The sequence below is a fragment of the Fopius arisanus genome, unplaced genomic scaffold (genome assembly GCF_000806365.1).
Source record: "Fopius arisanus strain USDA-PBARC FA_bdor unplaced genomic scaffold, ASM80636v1 scaffold00121, whole genome shotgun sequence".
In the NCBI taxonomy this organism is placed as follows: domain Eukaryota; kingdom Metazoa; phylum Arthropoda; class Insecta; order Hymenoptera; family Braconidae; genus Fopius; species Fopius arisanus.
Window position 1 is genome coordinate 282,866 of NW_011887860.1, and position 24,441 is coordinate 307,306.

At 40.2% G+C, this 24,441-nt stretch overlaps 1 protein-coding gene across 1 annotated transcript in view; it reads left to right on the forward strand.

Moving 5' to 3' along the window:
• The window catches only part of RhoGAP100F (Rho GTPase activating protein at 100F), a 77,827-nt gene extending 53,717 nt beyond the window's left edge, over positions 1-24,110 (forward strand). The window contains exons 14-19 of the mRNA XM_011313446.1: positions 4,540-4,928; positions 9,879-10,014; positions 19,017-19,297; positions 19,592-19,784; positions 21,533-21,801; positions 23,450-24,110. Of these exons, the coding sequence (XP_011311748.1) occupies positions 4,540-4,928; positions 9,879-10,014; positions 19,017-19,297; positions 19,592-19,784; positions 21,533-21,801; positions 23,450-23,746 (1,565 nt within the window). The 3' untranslated portion in view covers positions 23,747-24,110. The remainder of the gene's footprint in view (positions 1-4,539; positions 4,929-9,878; positions 10,015-19,016; positions 19,298-19,591; positions 19,785-21,532; positions 21,802-23,449) is intronic.
• The last annotated feature ends 331 nt before the right edge of the window (positions 24,111-24,441 follow it).

Genomic DNA, 24,441 nt, shown 5'->3' on the forward strand with positions numbered 1-24,441 from the left:
CCGGATTATCGGGGAGTCGAGTGGCCTCGTGCCGTTTCCAGATCTTAGCCTGGGGGCCAGGGGGGAGTACACTCTTGCGCACGAGGAGCATGAGTCATACTCCGCCTGTTGGCAGCTGTTCCCCAAAACCGTTGCATAATTACAAGATTACGAGAATCATCAAGAAGAAAAAACCGCGGGATCCGCGACAATCTTTTGTAAGATGACCCCCTTGTGCACAGTTGAACGAGTTTCCGATGGACTGTTTACTCATAGAGGTCCTATTTCCTCCAGTTGAGTGGCTTTTCGTAGTTGAAATTCCTTCATTTCTTGACCAAAATTCTTGGTGTAAAGTGCCCGCTAACATGAAGATGACGAAATGGAATCTGTTGTTTAAGATACCTGAATTGGTCCACCCTCTAGGATAATCTCCTCTGCTGAACAAATGTAAAGTCCACGTCTCGACCTCAATTCCGCAGTTAGTCTGCCAAAATCCTCAAGATATGTTCGTGATTAGATCCACCTTGGCACTGCTCCTATATTCCTGGAAACACTCAGCTGTTACCTCAGTGTGGATAAGTTCTCATTTTTTCAGGTAGAAGAAATAGGTGCACAGTTGGGAACAACAGGGGTATTTAGGAGCTGGTGGAAGGTACATCAGCGAGATGAAGAATCCTACTGATTTTGTTTTTCGAGGCATCTCAGTGACCAAACACACGGCTTTCATTAACCATCAGAGTGTTCTCAGAGTTGCAGAGCGGCTCAAGGTCTCTGCTCTGAACGTCGAGAGCAAACAACAAGCGATGATCCCTAAAGAGTCCGTATTAGAAGAACTTTTCATTGGAAATTCTTATTAGCGTATGCTGCAGGTTAAAACTCAGCTCACGTTGGCGCATCTCCAGAAGTCTTACTGGATTATTGCACGCCGAGTGCCAGTAAGAACCGTAATTCTCAATTGTGTTGAGTGTTCGTGTCATCGTGAGATTCGTGCTCAGCTGATGCTGATGCACCAACTGATGGAGGAGCTTCCAGTAGCATGTTTACCGCACGTCTGCAACACTGGCCTGCGCTGAACCAATGCCGAACAAGACGTAGTCATAAGACCCAGATGGGTTGGATCTTCGTGTGCAAGGTCACGTCCGCTTTCCACTAGGATACTATCACAGATGACTCTGCTGGTGGGTTTTGCGCGGTTTATAGGAGGTTCGTGAATCGTTTAGGGCACTGCAGAAACCTTTGAAGCGACTGCCGCGCGAATCCTATCGATATTATAAGAAGAAGGAAGAGGTTGTTTTGTGCTGAATCGTAGAATTTTTTGCATTTCTCTACAGTTTGTCTCAAGGATGGGACGCGGTGATCGTTTAAACCACGGCTGGGCAACTTCTGCTCTGAGAACAAGTCGTGCAGCTGGCCTTTATTAGTACATAACAAAGGACAGACGAGAGTCCATTGTATCGGGTATTGGAAGCCAGTGACGCCAGACAAAAGTCCCTCACGTCACCACTCTTTGCCTGCGTTCTACTGCACAGCCTTTAGCGCGCTTCTTGCATGCTACGTTTAATCATTCAAATTCAACCGACGACATGATCTCTTTTCCACGGCTAGGCCTGAAAATAACTATCCGTCATCCTCCGTAAACCGGCTTTATTATAATGAATCAGCAACACATGTTGGTACATTTAAGACAATTGATAATATTTTACTGAATGTGCAGATGTTTTGTGTTAGGGGGCCGGTGTACTTATAAAACTGCGGGCGTCTATCTGCGATTTTATTAGTTTTCAGTTCCAGAATCCATTAACAACAAGCGCAACAAGTAAGCTACCTCATTGTGACTGAACTATGAAATGTACCTCTCGATTAGTATGGGTTACTCCCATTTCCGTCGCATTTTCCAGCCCCGTCTTGAAATCAATAACGGAAAGTTACGAACCAACTATCAACCCACTAGATTTAGATTAGATTTTAAGTACGCGGATGGTCGGACTAGCCTCCCCAATGCCACCGTTCTCTCAGATTAGAGTTATTGTAGATCCGCTTGTTATATGCGCGGATTATATGTCCAGCCGTAACAGATCCATTGCATCCTTGTTCGCGACTTGATCTGCAGTGGAGAAGGCAGCTCCCCCCAGCGCAGTCTCGTCGCTGCTGGAGCCGGACAGTCACATAAGATGTGTAGACTGTCCTCTTTTGCTCGATTACAGAATCTGCACCACCAATCCGAGTCCATGCCGATGACTCTGCAATGTTCTGTAAGTCTGTCATTTCCGGTAGGTTTTTCGACCTTTTCTTGCTGGGACCAGGCATGATTCCCCTGGTCTTCCTGCAGGTCTTTGTGTTTTTCCACCGCTCCCATTGTTCACGTCGGGGCTTTTCCTTTATGTGGCTTACACCCACGGCATGGGGGAGTCCCACTGGCGAAGATTCGTTCGCATTTATTGCCCCCTGCTTCGCCAGTCCACCAGTTGTTTCGTTGCCGTGGATGTCCTTATGACCCAGACAAGGGTCTCCAGTTTTTCCAGGCTCTCCATGGTTTCCCAGACCAAATTAGCGTCAGCACTGGATTTGAGGAGAGCTTTCATAGTGGCTTGACTATCTGTCCACACAAAAATGTGTTTGTTGATTGTCATCCGGAACACCAGAAGTTCTGAGCACTTTTTGACTACCCGAACTTCCACTTGGAATACGGTGGCCACAGTCCCTAAGGACCAGTTGCACCTGTAGTTTTCCTGTGGCCCGTACAGTCCTGCTCCAAAGCAGCCTCTGTATCCCGAGCCATCTGTATACCAGTGCATGACATTGGTGCCTATTTCCTTTACAGTTTCCCAGTTCTCCCTCTCAGGGATGTAGGTTTTAAAGGCCTTCCTGATTTGGTACTTCCTGGTCATTCTATCTTGACTCATGTTCCAGGGGTTTTTCTTGAGGATGTCAAGCTTGGTGTGTGCCGCTTCCGCTTGCATCCATTCCCCCTTCCGCAGGAGTTTATAAGCTGTTGATTCTATCCTACTCACCACGAGATGATCAAGTGAAGGCAGGGCCAGGGAAATTTCGAGGGCATCCGTGGGTGTCGTCATCATGGCCTGGTCGCTGCCCTTAGAAAATTTTCCTGTAGACATTTGAGCCGGTTCCTTATCTCCACCCTCTTCGCCCTAGGCCGCCAGACTACAGCAGCGTACATCAGCCGCGGCAGCAAAACCATCTTCTACAGCCACAGACTGATCTTTGGTCTAAAGCTCTAGTCTCTCCCAATGGCTCTTCTGAAGGCCCACAGTGAGGCATACGTTTTGCCCATCTGTGTCTCTATGTGCTCCCTCCCTGGAGCTTCGCGTCCAGTTGAACACCCAGGTACCTCGCTGAGGTAGCATAGGCGATCTCTGCATCCGCTAACCTCAGCGACTCCTGGTTTATAACTTTGTATTTCCTAATGAATATCATAGCCGACGTCTTCTCAGGGTTAACTGAGAGTTTCGTCCTTCTACACCAATTCACCATTATTCTCAGAGAGTAGTTCAGTCTATCTGTCAGCACATTGAGGAACTTGCCCCTAGCGACAATGGTCACGTCATCCGCATTTCCATACACCAGGAAGACCTGTCCTCTCAGTTCCTCTAGGAGCTCGTTCACGACGAGGCACCATAGCAGTGGAGATAGAACTCTGCCCTTCGGGCGACCTCCTATCTACATGCCATTGTGATCGGCAATTAATGACCTGCTCACCAACATGCTTTGTACCCAGTCAATGATGGTTTCTGGAAAGCCGCTTCTTGACGTGGTGATTTTTATGACCTCGTTTCCGGTGCGGTCAAAGGCTCCCTCAATATCGAGGAAAACGTCTATTGCGTAGCCCTTTGGCTCCTCAACCTTTGCCACCAGGTGATGCAGGCTGGTCTCAGTGGACCTCCCCCCCCTCTAGGCATACTGAGCAAAAGACAGCGGCGTGGCGATTAGCAGTATGCATTTTATTTATCTATCCATGAGCCTCTCCATTGTTCTTAAAACAAAGCAGGTTAGGCTGATGGGCCGAAAGTCTCTTGGCTTGATATAGCGGTTTCGGTCGGGCTTGGGTAGGAACACTATTTTTGATTCCCCTCAAACTCGTGGTACAGTTCTCAGTGCTACGCTGGCACTCAGAATTTTTGTAAGGGGCCCTAGGATGATAGCCATTCCCCTTTGTAGTATCACCGGGTAGATACCATTCGGTCGTGGTGCTTTTAGGGATTCAAAGGATTTGATCCCCCATTCTACTCTCGGTAGTTACACGATTTTGACTCCTAGTGCCCGATCCTGTGATCAATTCAGTATATCATTAAGTTTTTCTACATCTGAAGGTTATTTTTATATATAGTGTTTACTGATAGTTTTATTTATGTGATTGCAGTGGTAAGAAAAAAGTGAGGCCCCTATTCTCCATACTTATTCTTTTATTCAAATTTATTAAAAAATGAATGACGTATTGAACAAAATTAATGAATGAGCCAACTTGTGTAAGAACATGTAATATTTTTCATGTAAAATTCCAAACTTTCAATGTCCCACTCTAATCTATTTGTGTTCCTGCAGGTAGTTGTGGTTTAAGAGACTTATACTGCGTGCTTGAATGTGATCGAGTCCACAAAGCCCGAACAGTAGTACGCACTGGTGACCTCATGTTTGATTGGGACGAGACATTTGAACTTGATCTGGTCGGCAATCGACAACTCGATTTACTCGTTTACTCCTGGGATCCACAGCACAGGCACAAACTGTGTTACAAAGGTTCTGTACATCTTGCAACGCTTCTCAAAGAATCCCCAGCCCATCAACTGGCGCTTAAAGTAGAACCACGTGGAACTATTTATCTCAGGCTGCGATACACCGACACACACCAAACGTTCAAACGCCGCGGATTACCTGTCATTTCATTAGCTACAAGAGTTGCACCACTTTTCGGGGTTGATCTTGACACAGTGGTGAGTTTTGTACTAATTATTTCTGCAATATGTAGAGTTTACGAAATAGTAATCATATGGTCATGATAATCATCACACATTTGCACCGAGAAAAGGCTTTGTCTGAGCGGTTACGTTCTTGATTGAAATTTGCACCGAGGTTGTTATGGTTAGCAACCAATCCGTTTCTCAAATCAATCTTGTCACTAAATTGCCAATTCATGCCTGTAAGCATTCATTTGTTTTCCGACAATGCTACTCGCAACTAATTATACACTTGTATCAATCCTACTCGTACATTAATGAAGTATCTAATAAGTGTGAATCACAGTACAATAACAAAAAAATACGAAAGCCATAGTGAAATGTGTGTCTACTTTCATGACCATCAAGAACGTAATTATTCAGTCAATGCTTTTTTCTTCTCGGTGTGAATTTCAAAGAACTTGTTAGTTTATTGATGTTCAATAACTTCAATTTAAAATATTCTTTGAAGTTAAAATTTGCAATTATAAATGAATTATTCATATTTACTTTAAATATTCATATGCTCGTTTGCGATTTTGACCAACAAACCTTGCTGCTTTGGGAGCCACATATTCAATCGATGGGTAACACAAAATACGAACATTGGTATGCGTGATAGTCAATTATATAGCGAGTTTTGAAAAACTCTGAGGCCTCAAGACTGGCTTCTCCCATGAATGAAACAACCATGAAGATTATCGGAAATCTGCACTTCGAAAGGTTGAACGAGAAATTCGTCTGGACTGCCGCACCAAATTCATAGTGAAAGATTGCAACACTTTGAATCACGCTTTCGATGCAATCAAACCTCTGCTAGAAAACGATCGCTTAGTGTCGGGAATAACATGTATAAGGTCGGAGAACAGTGGATCGTATCATCGGGCTCAAGACGAATATAGTCGGAATCATCTTGAAGATCATTGTGAGAATAGGGTGAAATAAGGGTGAACCAGAAAAGAAATGATCTTATATATCTCACTTAAAAACCTGAACTATCCACTCTAACATGTTTTGCCCTGAGTGTTCCGAAAGTCCGGGGAATTACCTGCGCCGGTTCCATAGCATCCGCGTAATTATCGGAAGGGCGCTGGCTATTTTTAAGTGGGTAAAACAGCAAAGCAGAGATCCGCCTACTTGTTAAGGATACAATTAGGAAAAACCAAAAAATCCGGTAGAGGTTAGCACCTCTACAAATAGTTCCGAAAGCATGGACGGACGAGAGGACAGCTCGGCGGGGTTAGGCCATTCGCTCGACAGGAGAGACAATTAGTTCCAGTAAGTTCCAATAAATTCCAATAAGTTCCGCTATATTCTAATAGAGTTTGATAATGAAGGGTTAGAAGTTAGTTAAAGTTAGTTAGAGGTCGTTACTGTCCCCTGCCCCGGCCGCAGTGAGGACATGTGGAGATTTCCCGCGAAATGCCGAGGTGGCGGATGGATGAAATGGAACGCGTGCGACAGCACTCGGCCGCTCAGTAGCCTAGGTTATGGAGAGAGGGTCGGGATTCTTTGAGACGGGTGGTCCCCGTTAGCATCGAAGGGTTGGTAGGGTAGAGTGATCGATAACTGGTCGGGTCAGTACGATCAAGAGCGATCGATAATTAGATAGCGGTAGAACGCCGATAGCTGTCCATTATTATACACTAACATGGCGAGAGCTGAGAATAAAGACGTACTTGTGGTTGGGTACCGATAGCTCAGCCATAAGCTGAAAACAGATAGCAACTAGGTAACCTAGTAGGGCGGGTTAGGTAATCTCGCTCATCCAAGATAGCTACGGGCTGTCAGAGCCTGGGCCCGACTGACCCGTGAAAGCGCCGATGCAACTCTGACGTGCGGGCAGGAGAGCGCTCACCTAGTATGGTCGGCTTCCCACTCCCGATTCACGCGATTAGTACGTGGGGGATTATCCACGGTGCTTATCTCCACAGCGAGGATACCCCTGTCGGTAACGCCTCCTGGAGTGCGTCGAATTCAAATTTTCCGATTCAAATCCAGTTAACCCCTTCTCTGGACCCCTGGCCATTTGAATGTCCGTCCCGTCTAACGTGGAACAGCTTTCTGGAGTAGAGCAGCCAGTGTTCCGACAGGGAAGTCTCATTGGCTTCAGTACTATAACCTCAACTTCCCACGCGTGGGGAATTAGCGAATCAAGATAGTACGCCAGATAGTCTTAATTCTGTTAGAATTTATTATTCACGCGAAAAATCTCCTTACACCACTCAGGGTAGAAACCTATCATCACGGCAACAAGAGCTCATTCTGCAGAATTCACCTCTCTTGAAGAATTAACTAGACGACAGGCAGGATACCGCTCGACGAGAAAGGGCGCCGATGATGGGCAGAATTCCGCGGAATGATCGCAGACGCTCTGACGTGGCGAGAAGAGTCGAGATTTCCACTCCGAGTACAGGTCAGTCGTCAGAATAGAGTGTGGTCTCGCAAAGCAGTATCCTCGTAGATGGATCCCGGCGAATCAGTTGAACGAACAGGATGTTACATTGAATTCATTCAGGCTGATTGGCTCCGTTGAAATGGTGTGGAGGAGCTGCGCTAACCAGGAGAGTCCAGCGGTACACTCAGACTAGAGCCAGTCGCAGCAACAGAGGGTGATCTCACAGCTGCTTCCTTGTAGACAGATTTTGGACCTGAACAACGAGCAGGATACCACTTTTGATAATTAGGACCCGGAGATTTAATTTAAACTGACTGAATTTGAAAAACCGCCCTTCAGATACTTTTTTGGCGTGAGTTCCCTATGACTGTTAGCGATTTGAATTTTCGTTGTCCAGCACTTCTAAAATGTGGCGGAAGGTATCTCATGTGCTTAGCAATGTGTTCAGAAGGAATGCTTCTGGTGGGAATATCCTCACCCTTCGTTCCCAGGTATAGGAGAACTTTTTAAAACAGAGACTGTCAGGAGCAGCTTGAAAAGGTAAATGATTTCGTTCATTAGTCCTTCGTTTTACTCCTTTTTATTAACTCAATCTCATATCGGGTTGAAACTCCAAAAAAACCCGTAAACTTATTGGTTCTACACATGAGAAGTGGGACGGTGGGAGACGCTCCCAATTCAGTTACGGCATCGCTCGTTTTTCCCTGGCTACTTTTCGTCACTCGGTGGCTAGTTCTCCTCATTTTAGGTTGCCTTCTCTCTTTTACTTGTAGGCGGAGGATGGCTGTCCCCCCTCTCTCTGTCTCTTTCACCCACTTTTTTTCCGCGTCGATTTGGGTATTGATGACCAAATGGGACCCAGTTTCACTTTCCATGAAGATCACCTTCTTCTCAGAGTGACTTACAATTCTCGCTTCCGAACGGAAGCTTTCTAATCGTCAGATTTTCGAATTTACACAGATTGCTTGGAAGTGAGGTAGAATGGTCAGAAACGTAAAAAAATTTGAGCACTGTGTGTGTATATATAAATGGTGAACTTGGCCCACTCTTTTATAGAATTAAAGGAATAAACGGCTAAAGTTAGTCTGAGAATAGTAAAATTTCGTCAAATTGTAGGTATTATTAAGGACTAACTCCCTGCCAAAAATTCAGCTCGATTGGTCCAGCCGTCACTTATAAATTGCCATTTCTTTCTAAATCGTTCGTTGCAAATACTCCGAAAAATATTCACCTGATTTCAATTTTTCACCTCTCTATACATAGAATATAGGCACTTTCTCTGGCCGTCCAGAAGCGTACCACCAATTCATTGCTGGCAATGAGAGATTGAAAAAAATCACTCAAGAACATGCTCATTGTCACGTCCTCGCTGTCATGCACTCACAACCTCGTGCTTGTGTTATTATTGCGAACGGGGATTTCCCTCATGTCAGTTCGCTGGACTTTTTTGGTTTTAGTTTTTACAAATCGGAAAATCTTGCATCTTGCGGTGTCCGCAACATATCTATAGCTGAACAGTACCTATGAACATTGACATTCAGACAACTGGTAGAGCATGACTTCGAATCGGACGACTGATTGTGAAAACATAAACACAACACGCAATATAGACCAATCCTTCCTCGCCAGAAGCTGTCACTGCATCCGACGAATCTTCACCCCTGGGCGAAGACAATGATAACAGGCCAAAAATACTGCAGCAAACTCCCAATAATCCAGATGCTCAGGACTGGAGAAATCCTATCAATGAAGACTGTCATAAATTACAAATGTCCAGCTTTGGCTTAATCAAGAAAATTAATATTTGACTGATAATTATTTGTAGTGAACCTATACTAGATACTTACGAAACATTTTGAAAGCAGTTATAATTACAACCTCGAGTAAACAAAACTAATCTACAGTTCCCATCCATAACTTTGCGAATCCTTTCGAATCTGGTTTTCACAAACATCTGAGATCTTTCATAGTCGTAAATAAATACATTTATAGTATTGTCGGGAAACGTTAATGTGCTCGGACTTGCTTACGTAATATTTTTATTAAAATAAAATAAACGTAAATACCAATCAGAAAATATTTGAATTTCTTAACAAAAAAAGGTCCAGTAGAATTTGAAAGATGATTTATGAGATGAGAACGAATTTTGGGAAGCGACAAGCTGGTCCAAAAAATGTACTCTACGCGGTCTTTAAAGAGTCACGAAACGTCAATGTTTTATTATAAAAAACTCACTGAGCTAATCACAACAAAAACTATTTAATTTGTGTGGGTCACAATTTTGATTAGAGCGGAGCGGCACCGAGAAAAAAAGTAATTAATTCCTTACTAAAGAAACAATGAGAATTTCCTAGTAAACTCTGTATACACACTTTCACCGGTGATAGGTAAATGAATGTGATAATGAATGAAACAAATAAGTGGCTCCAATTTTATCATGTACTAAATGGCATATCTATTCAAGACATACTATCATTTAATCTACTATCGACTGTTTAAGGTTTTTTGGAAAATTAACTTATTCCAATGTTTTTTCTTTATTTATTCAGGTAAGTCGAGAAAACAAAACTGGTGGAGTTCCTGGGGGTGTTTCTACAGCACTGGCGATGACCGGAGCTCAAAACGTTCCCATAATTGTGTGGCGATGTGTGGAGGAAGTAGAAAGAAGAGGCTTGGATATAATCGGTATATTTCTTGCAATTTATTGAAATTACTATCGCTATAAACATTTGAATCAACTGTCGTAAGATTCTACTCAAGACTTGTAATTCATGAAGAATCCTTTGTTTTCCATTATCATAAAAGAGATTGACAATGAATGATCGTTTTCATTGCCAATCTTTTATTCGTCTTCCTATTGGTCGATCGCTCGATTGATCATTTCCATGACTACGAGAAAGTTATTGTGCGCTACAGCGCTCACTTAGAGGAAAAGCGCACGACAGCGCACATGATTACTAGTTTGTACATATTTCAGCTGCGTGTGTCACCAAACTTTCTGTTCAATCGGTTAAAAATTGTGGCACCTGTCAGTTTTTGTAAATTAATAACTATTTCAACCCTTTGCAATCATCCTTATATTTTGGGGTTCAATGTTGTCTCACTTTTTACTTTCGAATAGAAGCGTTGCAATCGTCCAACCCCGACCAAAAAAAAAATCTAATTTTGCTTAGAAACTGTGTAGAATGGTAAAAAATGCAAGAAAACAAAATTTCAAAATGTCTGTGCATGGTCCCTCCTGAATAGAGGGGGGGGGGGATTTATAAACAAATCGTGATTTGTTTATAAATCGTTTTTTCTACATATCTCCAAAAGTAAGCAAGGTATTTTATTTTATTCTTTTTGTTATGGACGACTCTATAAGAATCAACCAAAAATTATGAAGTGAACTCTGAAAGAAATCATAATTATTGTATAATGCTTTGTTTTTTAAAAAAAATGCTGTCAGGTCCTCTCACCCACGCAAAAATCGAACCATTAACTTCAAATTTGAACGAGATTTCCCATTCACGACTACAATTGCTGATATCAAAAATGCGCATAGTTGAAGGATTAGTTTCAGAGACATTCAATTTTTCGTATAAAATTATTATGTGGAGTAGCTCAGATTATCAGGATCCAATTCTTTTTTTTTATTTGATAATTTTAGTCCAATACATGCTCAACATAGCTGCAATATTTAACATTCTCAATGGATCTGACCTCATAGGGAAAAACATATTTTAAGAACCATTCGGAAGCTCGACATCAATTTATTGATACATTTTGCTAACTCATGTAGTCACATAACTGCTGTCGCCTGCGTGTTTTATCTACAACTCATAACAAACATCTACGACTGTCGCTACAGTCCCCGAAGAGTTTCAATTTTGAAGACTCTTAAAATTTGTTCATTTTTTCCATTTTTCAATTCTCCAATTAGACGATCGTAAAACGGATACTTAGGTTTGTTCCTGGGAAAACACCGTTTTTGGGGAATGTATAAAATAACGAAAGCATTGTCAAGGAAAAACACAGAATTCTTCTCAAAGATGTCAACTAGCTAATCTTCTTGGATCAATCAACACAGCTACCCAACTCCCAACCACTTATCCCTTTCCAAGTCTTCCTGCAGGATACGGATCTGGTTTTCCGTGCAGACATCTCCAATTCATTAAACACCTATGACAAACAATCCCACGTTGTCTTCTCTCCACATCCTGCAACGAAACGCACAAAATTTCCTGAACAAACAAGGAGAACAAGTTCTGGAAAAGAAGACGCCTATTCCCACCTACCGCACCACAAGATCCCAAATGAATTTCATCGACAACATCTGTCGCAACATAAGCCGTTATAAATTAAAAGAAAATTACTTCCTCAATAAAAACTCCTCTCTGAGGGAGGCTCTGAACACAGCCCTAACCTCTAATAAAAATCCTCCCTACTAGAACCTGACAAAATAGACTGTAACCTAATATATAGATTACATTATTCCTATAAATCCTTCATGCTCAATATCTTTAACGAACTCTTAAACAATGGAACATTCCCTGACTTATAGAGAAAATTTCTATCATTCCCCGCCGCGCCTTCTCAAACTACGCGAGAAAATGACCTGAGACGGAATTCCAGGGTGGCTTAAATCGGAAAGCCTCCTTCCCCAAACAGAGATTGGTTTCCGATGCATCAAATTTGGTGCTGACAATATTACCTTTCTCACCACTGAAGCCCTAACCGGATTCGCAAAAGATCATCGATATAAAAGAGGCCTTCAACAATGTTGTCCCAACATCCTTTGACCCGAGATCTGGGCAACCTCTGCTTTGAGAGCAACTCGTGCTCCCGACCTTTATTAGTGCGCAATCGAGAGTCCATTGTATCGGATGATAAGCCTTTACAACCCAGGTCGTCTAGGCCTTTTTCCTCCGCTAAAATCAACCGACGTGAGAATGATGCTAAAGAACAGCAAAAGTGGAACAATGTGCCAAGTAAAAAGTAGGACATGCTTTCTGCCATGGCGTTATTTATTTTAAAAACCAACGTTATCAATAAGCAAAAAAAAACAACCCTTAACCAAACCCCAAATTTAGCGAAAAGTTATTTCATAAATCGTCAACTAGAAATCTCGAACGAGAAAACTAAGCTAGTCATCTTTAGCCGAAAACACTTCTCAGACCATCATCAATGGTCAAATCATTTTAGCCTCTGAATCCACCAAATTCCTAGGACTTACTCCAGGCTACCGCTTCTCTTTCGCTCTTTACATTAAACAGCTACTCAAAAGGAACTTCCTAACCCCCATGCCCTATCCATGATGGAATCTCTCAGACACACGCGTTTAGGTGCTGATTCCAGAGTTCTGCTGTCATTCTTCTGCGGACTAATCCGGAGCCCACTCGAATATGGATCCCATGCTCTATTCCTATCCAATCTCTCTGACTTTGAATATCTAAATAGACTTGAATATAGGGCTATTCGACTAGTAAGAGGTCAAAAAATCGAAACTCATAACAACAAAACTGAGCCAAAAAAAACTAACTTTGAAGAATGTACATAAATTTACACAAATGGTTCAAAAATCGCGGCAGAAAATTACTGCGACCTCTCAGTCCTCATTCTCACCAATTTTTACCATCTAGACATTAGCGATACCTCATGCCCTTCTAACTATCAAAAACATCAATGTCTCCAGCACTCATACTCACAGAGTCCCAAAGTGTCCACTCTACTGCAGATGTCACCTGAACCGCTGAACTCCTCATCCCACATCATATATGAAACTCTCTTCCAATGGAACAAAATTAGTTTCCACGAAGCAATCATCCAATTTCTCTGTATTGCACATCCCACAAAAAATTGAAGCAGATCTTCACCACAATCCTAAAACTCTAAGCCAAAAGAAAAGGCACCCACTACTTTCAAAATTTCTGTGGAGGACATACTCACCCTTACACGGCCAAAAATTTCCACAATATGCCAAAGAGATCCAACGACCATAATCTCAACCAAAGTTTAGCGAGGAAAACTCATTCCATCAGCGGCCTGCTCATGCCCAAACAAATCTACGAATTATTTTTTTAATTGATCAATTGGTTGACACCACCCTCCTCCCCTCCGCCCCACTTCTCCCACCTTTACCACCACCACTGCAACAGACAACATAAAGGACTACATTCAAATACCGGAGTTCAGAATCAGAGCTCCTACCTCTGAAGATGCAGACTGCAATGTTTGCGCGACGTCAGCAAAACTCTGAAAGTAAACGCCGCATCCATCCGGAAGCCAACTATAATTGAGAAGTCTATACCAGCTGGTTACGAACGAGAACTTTTATAGCCTTAACGGAGGGACACCTTTTGACCGGACTAGTAGATTGTTCCATCAATATGCAGCAAAATATAAGCTGTCCGTTGCGTGGCTCCCATTTTGGAAGAGTTAATAAGAAGCGGATTCCCCAACAGCGTCACCATCTGCACGGCTTGGTTAATCGCACAATAATCAATTCGATATATGTGTTTGTGAGAATTGAAAATGCTGAAATGAAAACAGTCTAAGAAATCCTTCCTGCCAGTCTTCCTCATTATCCAACCACAGCGTACAAAATAATGAGTAATGTCGTCTTCTCTCCACATGTGCAAGATATATAACCTTTATGTTGATGAGATGCTGAATCTAAGATGAGAGATCACCAGAGAGACGAACATATACAAGACATTAGTAATCATTTACTTAGTTTGAATGCCTTGTCATTCCGTAGAAGACATCGATCCGTGACGACTCGACTCATCACAGAATGTACATATTGAAATATGCTGGGCACCAAACCAAAACTGCAATTGATATGCTCCTCTATCATTCGATTAACGCAGTCACGAGGGGAGCAATATATTCATCCAAGTGATTTCAGATAAGGCATGCCTATATATTTCTTGTAAAAATGATCCATCGCGGTTACAAGAGAATCGATATCACCACGGAACCATGGCTTGTAGATAAAATTCTTTTCCGCCAAACCTGGACGGACTGTTAGATTTTACTCCCTAAATGACACATAGAAAGTGGACTACTCCATCCCTCGGATTACTGTTGTTTTTGAGGTTCCATAGAGTGAGATAGCCCACATTTCTCCCATGATTTACGAAGAAAAATTAGGCTTTTAGCATAGGTATGACGGAAAGACAGGACATTCTAACCCGCGTGCTTACGCACGTATTCCGCTATTTTCCTTCCTTGGTGCACAATATACTATTTCATATTCCCAATCGGAGCAGTAACCTCAATAGCGCTATCCGGATTCCTTTACAGACACGGTGCCCAAGCATTCTGAGATGATGACAAGCAATCAAAAAGAGAGTACTCGAACCTGAAAAGCGGTGAATTAAGTACCTGGATATTCACAGTCGCAACGTTCGTGTACAAGAAATCTCTCCCGAGTTATAGACAGGGAATAATAACCTGCAACATGGCCGATTGTATGCATCGAAAAAGAGCACAAAAGAGTACTCTGAACAAACAGAAATTAAACTGCATCAGCATTAAATTCAAGTAGGACATCGGTATTGAAGTCATTGAGGCGGATTTTAGAACTATGGGCATGCATATGGCTCATCAACAAAGATATTAAGTTACTATGTTCAAGGAAGGAAGCATCAGTCGAACACCGTCACCAAGTTTGGAAGAACTTCAGGGAAGCATCTCACCGAATAGATGTTTATGACATCCGATTTTTTTTGTCCAGAAAGTCAAAAGAGATGCAAGAATCCGAAAGTTCTCATCAATGCAAATGTTACGGCCCTGGAAGCAAAATTAACAGAATAACAGAAACGAAACGCGACCCGAAAATTAAGGGTTACAGATTTCCCCAAGAATTTGAAAACGGAAGAAAATGCTATGTAAAGAAAAAAAAAATGTAAATGTTGAAAATTGAAAATGTTGGCCAAGTGGTGCCATTGAAGATTATGGAGAGAATTGCGCAGGTGGTTGCTCCAATAGATAGGTCGAATCGCGATGTAGGGATGTTGATCGGCTGGACGTAATGTCTCAGCTAATTTGGGTGTACGTTGATCAACTATGAGACGGAGATTTGCCGTTTTTTGTTGCTAATTGGGATTAATATCGTTCGAATTTGGAAATTCGTCGGCCCAGTAGGTAGTTTGATTGACTGCACCCTGTTACTTAGCGGAAATACACTAGAGCAACTCTATGTCGTCACTGACCTGACAATAAATGGGGATTAGCACAGCTCTTGGTAAATATGAGTGGACAACTGAGGCTAAAATTGACACGATAATCATCGATGACTGTGTATCTTATTGGGCAGATTTAGGGTATTTGCATGATATGCGGAGCTATCAAGAGAAGAAGAAAAAAGGAAAGAAATCCCTTGGACGGCAACACGTGCTTTTGTCATATCCGTTTCCGTAAGAAATTTACCGGCGGTTAGCTAAACATATACGGCTTTGTATTTCTTGTCCATTGTAGTGTTTGCTCACTCGATGGAAGTTGATTATCTCTAGAGTTGATTATCTCTTATTTTCAGAGAGGTCGTTAATATTCGATCATCCAATTTTAAACATAAGACAGAATTTGGGCGGAGGTAAAGGGAGAGGCAGAATTATTCCACACCCCTTTTCCTAGAATTATCTTGTGTCCATTATTCCTAAATGACTCGTATTTTCCGCAGCAATGGTGCGTGATAGTCAGAATTTATCGGAAGATGCTCTGCCCCGGTATTTTATCACGATTCCGGGGACAATATCAAACATACTGTTTCTTAGAACAATATCTCGTATCTTCTTATGACGTGTGGCGGTCAAAATCCGAAATTGGGTATTTATTGATTATTTCCTTCAGAGAAATACGTGCCCCGTATATTTGCCCTAGAACAGGCGATCCGCAATATAAAGCGTGACGCCATCACGACTCATATTGCGCTTGCATCATCATCAATGACAGGGTCCAGCTTAGTTTCACATATGACGATAACATAAAATGGAAAAGAATCCTGGAAACATTAGACCTTCATCATATGCTCCAAGAGAATTCATGTATACATGCCACAAACGTAGTCCATTGTTGTTGAAAACCTAAAGGAAGGATCAAAAAAACATGACAGAAGGATGAAGAAGGAACAGAAAAAGCATATAGAGAAAGACTTCCGTCGTGCGTCGTGGCGATGCGAGGAGCTCTTCATTCCTCTTCTTAATGATGACCAGAAAATCCGATAAACGTAGCCTTTTTCTCGGCATCATTGTCAGCGCAATATACGCCATACAGATTTGATGTATGGAACTCAGTCATTAACATACACGGAGCAAAAAACATCTCCAAAGTTAATTTAAGTTATTTTCGTGTTAAGGTATGGAACATAGTGTACAGAATCAAAACTACTCTCTAAAAATGATATAATATATTTATCCTCTTCATGAGAATACTGCCGTGATTAAACAATTAAAATACAGTAAACTTTAATTAAAAGAAACTCTAATCACAAGGTTTAGTAAAATATGTCAGAAGATATGTGGAGCGATGTGATCTCATTCGGATTGAGAGTCGGATTGCCCGATGGATTTTTCGTTTTGGGAACCTTAGGCCCAAGTCCTCATTGTTTATGACTCGGGCTAGAGTCTCGATAGCCAATGTCCTAAATGGTGTCCACATGAAAACCCCGAGGTATCGGGTAGAGGCAAACAAGGCGCTCATTGTCCTCAACTGTTTATTTTCCAGTCCTAGTCGAACGCGTTTAAATTTTCCCTCACAATATCGAAGGAAAATAAGCAAGAAGAAGGAAACAGGAAAATTAGCATCGTACATAGACCAAATTGACGGCTTTTTTTCACTATTTCCACACTATTATGAACATTCCTTACTGTATTACGTCCATCCACTCGCTTATAATTGAAATAGAGTTTGAATGATTTTTCAGAATGTTCACACCCGCGGGAGCTAATGAATTAGTGCTTGTAAAATGCAGCAAATACTCCTACTTTCGAATCAAGGATGCAATTTCCTTGCACACAGCCACCTATTTAGCTTCTACTATTATTCAGTAGGGTACCGCGTACTATGTCGGCTCTGTCGCAAATTATAGTACGGGTAAATCGAAAGAAAAAGATTCTGGGAAGTAATTTCAATCAAGTCAAATGATCGTTCTCCAGTTACTTCTAGACCGTGTTGTAATTTTGACTTTGGGGGGCAAATTTATTCATGATGGTCACACGAATCGATTTTTGATTAGTAAAAATTATGGAGTGATTTTTCCCACCTCTTATTTTTGGAGTGTTTCAATCTGTCAATTACGGAATTTTTATAGCGCGTGATTTCGCAGGCGAGGGTGACACCCTGGCATGTGCCACTTTGTCGAAATGGCGATTGCACTCACCTGTGTGGTGAAACCTGTTTCTGATAATTTTGTACTTTTGATTTTCGCGATAAAGAAATTAAACTGACTTTGAAAGAACAATTCGAAAATAATTTGAAAATGACGAAAAAAATTTATTTTTATAGAGTTAGCGACATCGCATATTTCAGTGGATTATTTTTTCCGTCCACTCCTATCTATTTATATTAGGAACAATGTTCTTCCATCCTACCTCCACTGCTTTCTAGATATCAACCATTGACGATACAAGACTCGTATTCGCTCTCTTTATTTCTCTTTCAATTTTCCTTCCATGTTCCACGTTTCTTTCCAATCGAGTGGAAATCAGGGTGTTAGAAAGTAATCACTAATCGTCGAGTTAATTTTTCCGTAGTAAGAGTGTCATAAGACAATTCGAAAAATTATCGTCAAAATTCAATGATAGGTTCATAAACCATGGTTTGTGTCATATTCAGCATTTGAAAATATGTATGTTGAAGCGCCTCACACCACGTCGGTGAAAATTTTGCATAATAAATAATATGTTCTCAGCTTTCTATTTTACTGATAAAAGCGCACTTCAAAATTTTGAGAAGTTTTCATGGCCTATTTACATTAATTTACTTTCATATTTGTCAGATATCGTAGCATCATAGAAAACAGCGCGAGAGTTTTAAATAAAATGTGCCAATATTTATTTGAGACCCGCATCGATTATCTATCGAGCGCGATATTTTGTTTTAATTCTATCTGGGTGTCCTTACATATAAAATATATTATAATTTAGGATCAAATTTGTGTTACGAAAAGATACTGAGAAAAAAGTGAAAAGGTTATTGAATGGCGCTGAATTGTGATATCGATTGAAAGGGTTTATAAATAAATAATAAAAAATACACAGCTTACCATTACTCTCCACTGGTATGAGTGGCAGCTAGATGCAATGGTAAGCTGCGTATTTTCTATTATTTTTTTCTAAACTTGGTAGATACCTATTAATCAATATCGCCATTTAGCGCCCTTTAATAATTTCTCCTCTCTTTTTCCATGATCTTTTTATAACCATTTGAATGGTCTGCGCAACACAAATTTGATTCCAATTTTTCATATATTTCACGTGAAGACGTTAGAATTTGAACAAAGGTCACGTTCAATAAATAGTCTATTCAGGTCTTAATCTTTAATTTTTTTCAATAATTCGCCAAGGCTTCAATTATTTAATAGCCGCATGTTAGCAAAGTAATATGCTAGACAACCACTTCAGGGTTAACAGCAGGATTTTCTATTTCACTTCCCTCATTCTTCAATTTTCGGAACGTTCATTAATAAAAATATTGTTTTGCAGGCTTATACAGACTTTGCGGATCAGCAACGAAAAAACGAATTTTACGGGAAGCATTTGAGAGAAATGCACGATCAGTCGACCTATCACCTGATAATGTCCCAGATATTAATGTTATAACTGGGGTCTTGAAGGATTATTTGAGGGAATTGCCAGAACCACTTTTCACCAAGTGCCTCTACCAAATGATGGTTGATGCGTTGGCAGTTTGCTTGCCAGATGATCCACAGGGGAATGCAAAACTTATGTTCAGTATTCTTGATTGCTTGCCTAAAGTGAATAGGGTTAGTATAACAAAGAAAAATAAAAATGTGCATGTTGTCGAATAGTCCATCATTCATGGTTAATTGTCTCATTTCAAATTCTAGGTGAAAATTCCGAAAATTCTCATGAAAACTATTTTTTGCAGATATTTTTATGAGCCACAAATGAAAATTTGGATCATATCCACCATGAAATAATCTGTTTCATTTATATTTGAATCTTTTACTCCAGAATTGATCTTAGCGGTTATTAATCACAAATATGCAAAAGCTTGCTCCATGAAAGAAACAAACGATTTTATTTTATTTTTTCAGTGTACACTCATCTATTTATTAGATCATCTCGCCCTGGTCATCTCTCAATGTAATAAGATGTCGCCAGCTAACTTGGCAGTTTGTTTCGGTCCAGTTTTAATGCTGCATGCGGAAGATACAAGTCCACCTCTTGATTTCCAGCAACCAATAGCTGTTCTCAAGTATCTACTAGAAATATGGCCAGTGAAGTCAGGTAATGTTTTCGATGAAATTCTTATTATCTAGTGAATTGCGTTTCACTCTTCACATTTTTTAATGACTATATACGTGGTAATAAAAAATAGCGGAATCGAATTTTGATCGCTGGATTAACTGAATCGCATGTTGAACTAATCAAACTTCTTTATGACAATCTATTTCTCTAATATCACTTTGGAAAAAAAGTTCAGTGCAACCGTTACCTGGTATTGGGCAAAGAATCCTTTAAAAATGTGCCAAACTGGACTTTCAATAACGATTATCTTCAACACGAAAAAGAAGGCCGAAAGAAATTCAGATCTACTAGCGAGATCGAGCTGCCAAAGGACATTGCCCGTGGAGAGTAGGCTTGCCGGCGCTCTTACGGAAATCTATCTTTTGCCCATCAGCTTAGATGCGGGATGGATGACTAACTAATTGCCAGTTTTCTTGGCCAAAAGTTTTCGAAATGTACGTCAATACAGCCTAAATACAGCTAGGTTCATTTCTGAATATAGTCACAGCTAGAGACAGCGACGTTATAATGTTCCCAAATATAATTTCACCCCAACCAGGTTTTCTCCAAACTATGTTATTGATCTGACTTACAGTTTCGAAAATTCCTGTGCAACAGAGCTGATCGTGACCTCCAGTGAAGAATGCCAAGTGTCTATATACTGTGTATATATATAATAAAAAAATGAAAGCCAAGCCACATAATCAACCAGCCAAACCAATAGTATCAACTCAACAGTAACACAATGGCTCAACTCAATAAACATTGGAGAATACGACAGCGAATCACCGAGAATAACATTGTTCTACCAGTTGCGTAGAAAATGACAAGCTTAGTGGCGCCAGAAGGGCAACAATCGGATTGTGTTACCGCAGACAAAATTCTTGGTCACAGACATATTCGAATACTAGCATTCGACGACCTAATTGTGGTGGAGGGATCTGAAGAACACTTCCGATCTCAATTGAATTCAGTTCTCGGTAAGATGTCAATTCCTTGACGAATCTGACCAGAGGCTGATTAGGAAGTAGTCGGAATCTGTTTTTGGACAGTTCCTTCAAGTGGTCTCTTTCTGTAGATGACAAGATTGAGGATAAAGACCAAAATCTATCCTTAGTCACTGTTCATTTACCTACTTGCAGACCTATATGCAGACTAAAAAAGTCACTGAGCAATTACAAATGAATTTCCAATTAGAGAAGTTTGAAAATACAATTATTGATTATTGATTGAAGACACCTTTCAAGAGAATTTATTACATCAATAAGTTTTCTTTTGTATTATATGGACTTGTCGCTTTATTGCTCAGTGGATTAAGCCAAAATTTACGTTTTCGAATTTTCGAATTGTCTCCATCCTTTGGACGTTTTGGAAGGCCAGAATTAGGATTCAAGTTTGCTAATTACTCCACATAAACGGTCCACCTGGACATCTAATTAGCCCCCTGGATTTTGAGTTAAAAAATTATGGACTCAGAGAACTCAAAACTATTCAACGATGAATGATTCGGTGATCGGAAAATCCTCTATAATTTAGTAGTTTATTTAGAGCAGCATCGTTTCTCTTTTAGAAATTAAATTTGCAGAAAATCTTTTCCAACGACATTTAATGACTTTCAAATGATGTAATCGTAATCGAAATTCGATTTTGCCCTTATTTATCGCCACGTATGTCTAAATAACAAATCGATTGTACGGAAAATATGAGAATTCAAGGACTGAGTAATCAGCTATGTATTTCACAGACAGTTCGGAAGATTTCTTCAATCGCTTCAACAATTACTCGAGTTTCGCAAGTAGGACAAGTAACCAATCGTCAGCACCAGCAGCTTCCTCAATCCTCCCATCAGCCATCTCATCAATTACCAGCGTCTCATCAGGGAACATTGCCTCGAACCGGGCTGCCTTGGCAGCAGCCACCCTCACTTCATCATCAACCCTCCACATCAACCACAACAGGACACACCAACCCATTCGTTGCTACCATTCGTCCGCCGCCCCCGGTGAAACCACGCCAGGTATTTGCTACTTATTTCTAGTGGTTACTTGGAAAATCATAACTATTCAAATGAAAAGTTTGAGCTTGCAAAATTGAAAAAAAAACTCAACCATTTTCTCTATTCATGACTCGAATCTACCATTACGAGTCAAAATTAATATTTTTGACCTAAGGATGTTAGGGCAGTCTATCAACAAAAAGTGATAAAAATATAGTTCTTTCTTCGTTTTTTCAGAAATTCGGTAAAAGTTCGAAATCCTTTGAAAAGTCTACATTAGCATGGACCGCCATGGACAAAATTAGTAAAAAACAAAATTCCAAAAACTCCACGAAAAATCGTACATGCGCTTAACGATTTATCTCACGATTTACTGATACGGCAATTTCTGATGGAAGTCTGGCCAAGTGTTGATCCAGTGAATTAAAACTCGAACAGTGCGAATTGACCTTTTTCAATAAACATTTTTTTTAATTAATTTATCAAAGGACTTTAATAAGATGAGCACGGGAGGACGAAAAAGTACAAGAACTCATAAAAGCACGTTACATAATAAAGCGGGTGTCGATTCCTTTGTCTTATCAATTTCTGAAAAAACATCTGGCCTGACATGATCAAGTCCGGATTTGAACTTGACGAAAATTTCCACTCGCGATACTCAAACTCAGCTGAGGAGCATGCAAGCTATAACGGCGTTCTCATACTTGGCGACTTACTGAAATTACTGGAATTCTGTAGCTAAAAGCCTACGATGCTACCGCAGAACCACTATTTCGTTATACATTCAAATTGCTTCCATTGGTCTAACATCCTTATTCATTGAATTAATTTGACGCATTGCATTAGTCTGCGCATTCATTTTCGCATGCTGAAAATTGATTCACATCATCTATTTGTTAATTTGGAATCTTCTAGCATGGTTTTTTTTAATTAATTTTGTTTACAATGCGGTCTCGGCCCCGGTAACCTTAATTGATATTTAACGTTGATAGAAAATTTTTGTTTTTATTTTTGTGGTTTAATTTGCTTGCTTTTATTTAATCGTTATTCTACAGACAACAAAACAAAAAACTGATATAGCGTTATTAACTTTTAATTGCTATTGTTTTGGTTTTTTCGAACTTTATTCAGAGCAAACGCAAATTGCCGATTCTTCCAAATCGCTGACAGCACAGAGACGACGCTTCTTGCACAGGTACCATCCTTGTGGTTTTCTGTTCTTCAGCTTATTTCTTTAAAATTTGGATTATTGTTACATTAATGACTAGCATGAGTCGTTGAGCCAGAAGATCGTGCCCTCATTGACAAAACTGGATGATAATAATTGTGGTCATATTAGCATATCTAGATTTTTTCATATCTAAGTACTCATTTCTATCGCACCATCAATGTATAATTATAAGAAGGTCTACATTGTTGAAGATTCATTTACAATGGTTTAGTAGAAGGTTTATAACTACATGATAATTGATGATCTTGATCATTTTTATCCCTTAGCATTAGCGTGATAACACAACCATTATCAGGGGCAATAAGGATTAAGTCACTTGAAAAATTGTTGAAAAAACGCATGGCAAATGAAATTTCAACGATGTAAAAAGGAAAGGAGCTCGAAAGATGACAACCTTATTCCATCTTAAGGCAAGGAAATTATATGATTTTTTGACAGGTGATAGTATCATCTCCAGGTTCACCTAGCAGCGAGGAATCTGCTTCCCCTGAGCCCATAAATAAAGCAACTCGAAATGGTGTGAGTTTCGAAAACGGTGTGACAGTCACATCAGCGTCAACAAGGTCAACAGCAGCATCAACAGTAACACCTATAATAATGGAGCAGATAACTCCAACAAGCAGTATAGATACTGAGGAAGGTAATACAAGGCAAATTGAGGAGGGTGAGAGAGGAGTAGAGGCAGACGTCGAAGCCAGTGATGATGATCTCATTTCCAAGAGAAACAAATCGTAATATTGTTAGTTTTGCAACAAATTCTCATCAGGAGAGTACATCAATGAGAAATAAGCCCAATGATTTTTAAGCAAATAGGGAGGATAAGGAAAATGTGAATGGGAATAAATGATAGGTAAGGCAAAGATCCGAGTAATGTGTAAACAAAATTGATATTGAACATACTTACCGATAATTATTATTAATGATTATCATGATCAATAATAAATTTATTATTGGTAAAGAAATGGTTATGGAAACAGTGGAAAGTCATATCAATGGACGCTACAATGCATCTACTTCATTGAGCTCATTACGAAAATGTCAAATCATTGATTGAAAGGAATAGTCATTGAAAATTTTAATTTTTATACGTTTTTCCATAGACTGCGAATTTTTTAAACGTAAATTAATTCATAATTTACTCTCACGTTTTACAATGAATTTTTGATCGTTTTTATATACATGTTTGGCAATGTAATAAACGTCCTTGATGTTTAAAAAAATATACATTCATTCCTTCATTGACAAATTGCATCTTTTAAATGCCTTTACAAGCCAGTCTCCTATTGGAACCATTCTACTTAAAATTATGAAATATCTTCAACAAATTTTATGGAAATTTTTCAGTCTCATTTTTTTTTTCTATTGACGATAAGTACGGGTATGTGAAGAAGTGTTATATATATTGCCAAAATAGTGAAGAGTGATTAGAC